The following is a 4,096-nucleotide window of genomic DNA, read 5'->3' as shown; positions in this document are numbered from 1 at the left end:
ACACATGCTTGAGCTATCACTACACCATCAGAATTTGGCAGCATCCGAGGTTTTGCATGCAGCCAAATTAACACTACCGTTCCACATCAAAGCCACTGGCAAAGTTTCTTTTGGAGCATCTAACAACTTGCGATTCACATGCCATCTGTTTCTCAGAGCGTCACATGCGAGCTGCGGCATCGCGTTGCGGACCATACTTGTGGTTGCAAAACAGAATGTAGAGGAGCAGAACAGAATGGTCACAAAATTCCTCAGTTTCCCACCCAATCAATTTCCACGTTATGCTTGGTATAGCATGGTGTAAAGTGTCAACTAATTACACTTTCTTCGACTTGTGCCCAGTGTATGCCTGTAATTTCCCTCAATCTTGGGTAAAAAATCTTCAAAAAATAATGGGTACGTAGAGAATCTATGCAGCTGCCAGCTCGATCTTGACGGGGAAGGAGAATGACAGCGCGTCGTCTCCGACCAGGACCGTGCTGACGCCCGACGGCACGACGGTGTACGCCGTCTCCTCGACGATGGCGAACGCCTTGCAGACGTTGAGCTTGAATGGCACTTGGACCGCGCCCCCCGCGGGCACGAACACCCTCTGGAACGCCACCAGCTGCTTCCGCGGCGCGTCGTCCACCTCGGCCGGCGGCACAGTGTAGACCGCCAGGACGTGGCTGCCGTCCATTCCGCCGACGTTGGCCACGGTCAGCTCGAAGCTCACCTCCTCCTGGCACCCGTGTCCGGCGACGCTGACGGCCGGGCAGGCCGGCGAGGCCGACGTTCCCGGCTTGTAGGTGAGCTGCTTGCAGGACTCCCAGGCGCCGACCTTCACGGCGACGGACGCGCCGGTGGTGGCCGACGCGTAGCTGAAGCTGGTGTAGCTGAGGCCGTGGCCGAACGGGTAGAGCACCTCCGACCCGCCGTAGAACTTGTAGGTCCTGCCGGGGTACCCCTTGTCGGCGACGGGGCGCAGCGCCATGGATGTCATCGGGATCTTGCCGATGTACTCGTTCGTGTACCACGTCAGCGGCAGCCTCCCGCCCGGGTTGTACTTCCCGAAGAGCACGTCCGCGATGGCCGTGCCGCCTTCTTCGCCGGGGTACCCGGCCCAGACGATGGCGCCGATCTTGGAGTTGTTCTGCGCGAACGAGATGTCCACGCCGCCGGCAGAGATGATTACTAGGATGATCGGGTCCGGCGAGGCCTCGGCGACCGCGTTGATCCAGTTGGTCTGGTTCCATGGCAGCAGGAGGTCCTCCCTGTCGTTGCCTTCCTTCTCCACGCTCATGTTGAGACCGGCGACGACGATGGTCGCATCCACCGTCTTCACCCATCCTCCCGGCGCGCCGCACGCGCCCTTGTCGCACGCGTGCATCGACGTGGTTTTTGCGACCTTGCTTATCCCGTCGTATGGCGTCACAACCCTGCAGGGTTTGCCTGAACATGACAATGCAGTTACTATTATTTGACGAACAGAAATGAAGCAGCGTATGGATGATTAGTCGCAGCGTATGGATGATTAGTCTAGTAAATATTTACTACCTCTGTAGTCACCAAGCATGACGTCTGATGCATTGATGTGCTGAAGAAGGCCGACCAATGCAACTGAATTAGCGGCCTTCAATGGGAGGCGGCCGTGATCGTTCTTGATGAGCACCATCCCTTGCCTGGCACCGTCGGCAGCCAGCTCCTTGTGCGCCTCCGTGCAGACGTCGGTGGCGCCGAGGGACTCCAGCTCCGGGATCCCGTCGAAGAATCCGAGCCTCATGAGGACAACGTAGAGGTTCTTGAGCGCGTTGTCGACCTCGGACTCCCGCAGCTTCCCCTGCCGCACGGCGTCGAGGCCGAAGGCGGTGAAGAAGTCCTGCGCGCCCTCCCAGAACATGCCGCAGTCGAGGTCCAGCCCGGCCTTCATGGCCGCCGCGGTGGCCTCGACGCCGTTGTAGCCGAGCCACTTGGCGTCCCTGACCATGACGCGCACCGAGTCGCAGTCGGAGACGATGTAGCCGTGGAGCTGCCAGGCGTCGCGGACGGTCTCGGTGAGGAGCCGCGCGTCGGCGCAGGCGGGGACGCCGTTGATGCGGTTGTAGGAGCACATGACGCAGCTGGCGTCCCCGTCCCGCACGCACATCTCGAACGGCCGCTCGAAGGTCTCGATCATGTCGCGCTCCTCCACCTTGGCGTCGAACGTGTACCGGTCGGCGGTGAACCACGCGTCCACGTCGTAGGCGGCGTAGTGCTTGCAGCAGCTGGACACCTTGATGGGCCGGGAGAAAGGGTCGGCGTCGGCGGCTCCGGTGGCGCCATCGTGTTCATGTAGGTCCTGCATTGCGCGGACGAAGCTGACGGCGTACCGTCCGACGAGGAAGGGGTCCTCGCCGGGCGTCTCGCTGGCGCGGCCCCACCGCGGGTCGCGCACCACGTTGATGTTGGGGCTCCAGTACGTGAGCTCGGCGTGCCCCAGGTTGTACATGGCCCTGATCTCCGTCGACACCGCGCCGCCGATGGCGCGCCACAGCGTCTCGTTGAACGCCGCCGCGCTGTTGATGACGAGCGGGAAGCTGGTGGCGCCGGGCACCACGTCGCCGAACCACGTGCCGCCAGGGCCGGTGTCCGACACGCCGTGGAGGGCCTCGCCCCACCACCGGTACGGCGGCAGCCCGACGCGCGCCGCGCCCTCCGCGCGGTCGCCCAGGTTGCGCACCTTCTCCTCCAGCGTCAGCCGGCCGACGAGGTCCTTCGCCCGGTCCGGGTACGGCAGCGAGGCGTCGCAGTACCGGAAGCCCCGCATGTCGAGACCCATGGACGCGAACCGGGCCGGGTCGCACACCTTGCTGTAGTTCTGGCCATTGGTGGTGATCGGACCGAGACTGCCGGACACACAAGTGAGTGCGGCGGCGCAGAGGAGGAGTGAGGCCGAGAGCACGCGATGGCGACGGGAGGACGCCATTGCGGCTCTCTTTGCTCACTCCTGGTCTGCCACCGACGAGGTGTGCAGGTACAATGAAACAGCTAGTGTACTCTCTATATAGGGCCATACCCATAGCCATGGGGGTCCTTTGAACGGGACAAGCAGCAGCTGGACCAGCTGGTTGAAGATCCAAACACGAGAACCGACAGATATCGAAAGCTGGAAATCTGGTTGTTGAAGAATTACAGGATTAGACGGGGCACATGGAATGCACGACCAAGAATTGATGGTGATCTTGTTATCTTCTCTTAGCATTGACTGCGCGCAGCTAGCGATGACAAGCTTTTTAGCTATGGCTGAACGCGCCCACGAGGACAACGAGGGCTGATCGTCCTTGATCCTTCTACGACCATGGAGCCACCGCTCCGATCATGATCATGGATTTATCAGAGATAACACTCCACTTATATATACTCCAATATATTCAGCTTTCCAACAAAGTCAGAGATTAAACAAGAGATAGAGATAAACAAGCTACAGTACAATCTGTTCTACAAGTTCCATTTCCCAATTCCTCTCTTAGGAAACACATTATTTGAGGTACCCAAGTTTGCTTCAGATCGACTACAGGCCCATCTATAAAATGCTTCATCTAACATAACTTTTTTTTTCTTCGATAAAGAGATTATATTAATATCGTGAAGATACCAATTACACTCAGCATCTGCAACAACGTAGTGCTCTAATGGCAATACGAATGCACACAGCCAAAATAAGGATGAAGAATTACATTTAAAAAAATCAGCTACAGTGACCAGTTCATTGTAACAGTGGATCAAACAGTACAAAAACAGCACCAGAAATTCATCAACTCCAAAAGCGATGCCTCCAAGAAGGAAACAGTGCACAAGCGCCGCAATCGCCCTGATCAAAGACCATAGGTTTTCACCCCGGAGAAAAGTCCGCACTCACAAAATAATGTCTTCAACAAAGTCATCGCCAGACACAACCAGTTAAGGTCGGGCCTTGGGTTTTCACCCTGTAGGTTTAGATACTAAATTCCTCCTGTGTTGTTGCAACCACTTGCCAGTTCCGCTGCTCCAAGTCACAAATCACCAAGCCGGAATCCCTACACCTCCAAGACTCAAACTTCCATTGCCTGTCTTCAGTTCCCGGCTTCCATCTCATTCT

General features: G+C 57.6%; 1 protein-coding gene across 1 annotated transcript; it reads right to left on the bottom strand.

Annotated features, from left to right (window-relative positions):
* Positions 1-236: 236 nt before the first annotated feature.
* Positions 237-3,007, bottom strand: LOC127331883 (probable beta-D-xylosidase 2). The gene is made up of 2 exons (XM_051358110.1): positions 1,537-3,007; positions 237-1,431 (listed from the first exon to the last, which is right to left on the bottom strand). The coding sequence occupies exons 1-2, from the start codon at positions 2,942-2,944 to the stop codon at positions 410-412; spliced, it is 2,430 nt and encodes an 809-aa protein (XP_051214070.1). The 5' UTR covers positions 2,945-3,007; the 3' UTR covers positions 237-409.
* Positions 3,008-4,096: the final 1,089 nt, after the last annotated feature.

The sequence above is a fragment of the Lolium perenne genome, chromosome 2 (genome assembly GCF_019359855.2).
Source record: "Lolium perenne isolate Kyuss_39 chromosome 2, Kyuss_2.0, whole genome shotgun sequence".
In the NCBI taxonomy this organism is placed as follows: Eukaryota; Viridiplantae; Streptophyta; class Magnoliopsida; order Poales; family Poaceae; genus Lolium; species Lolium perenne.
Note: the sequence above shows the minus strand (reverse complement) of the source record. Positions and strands in the feature narration are given on the sequence as shown.

Excerpts from the sequence above, each read along its gene's own strand:
- LOC127331883 (XM_051358110.1), bottom strand. The coding sequence starts at position 2,944 with ATGGCGTCCTCCCGTCGCCATCGCGTGCTCTCGGCCTCACTCCTCCTC. Across the intron at positions 1,432-1,536 it reads CATGCTTGGTGACTACAGAG|GCAAACCCTGCAGGGTTGTG; the intron begins GTAGTAAATATT and ends TGTCATGTTCAG.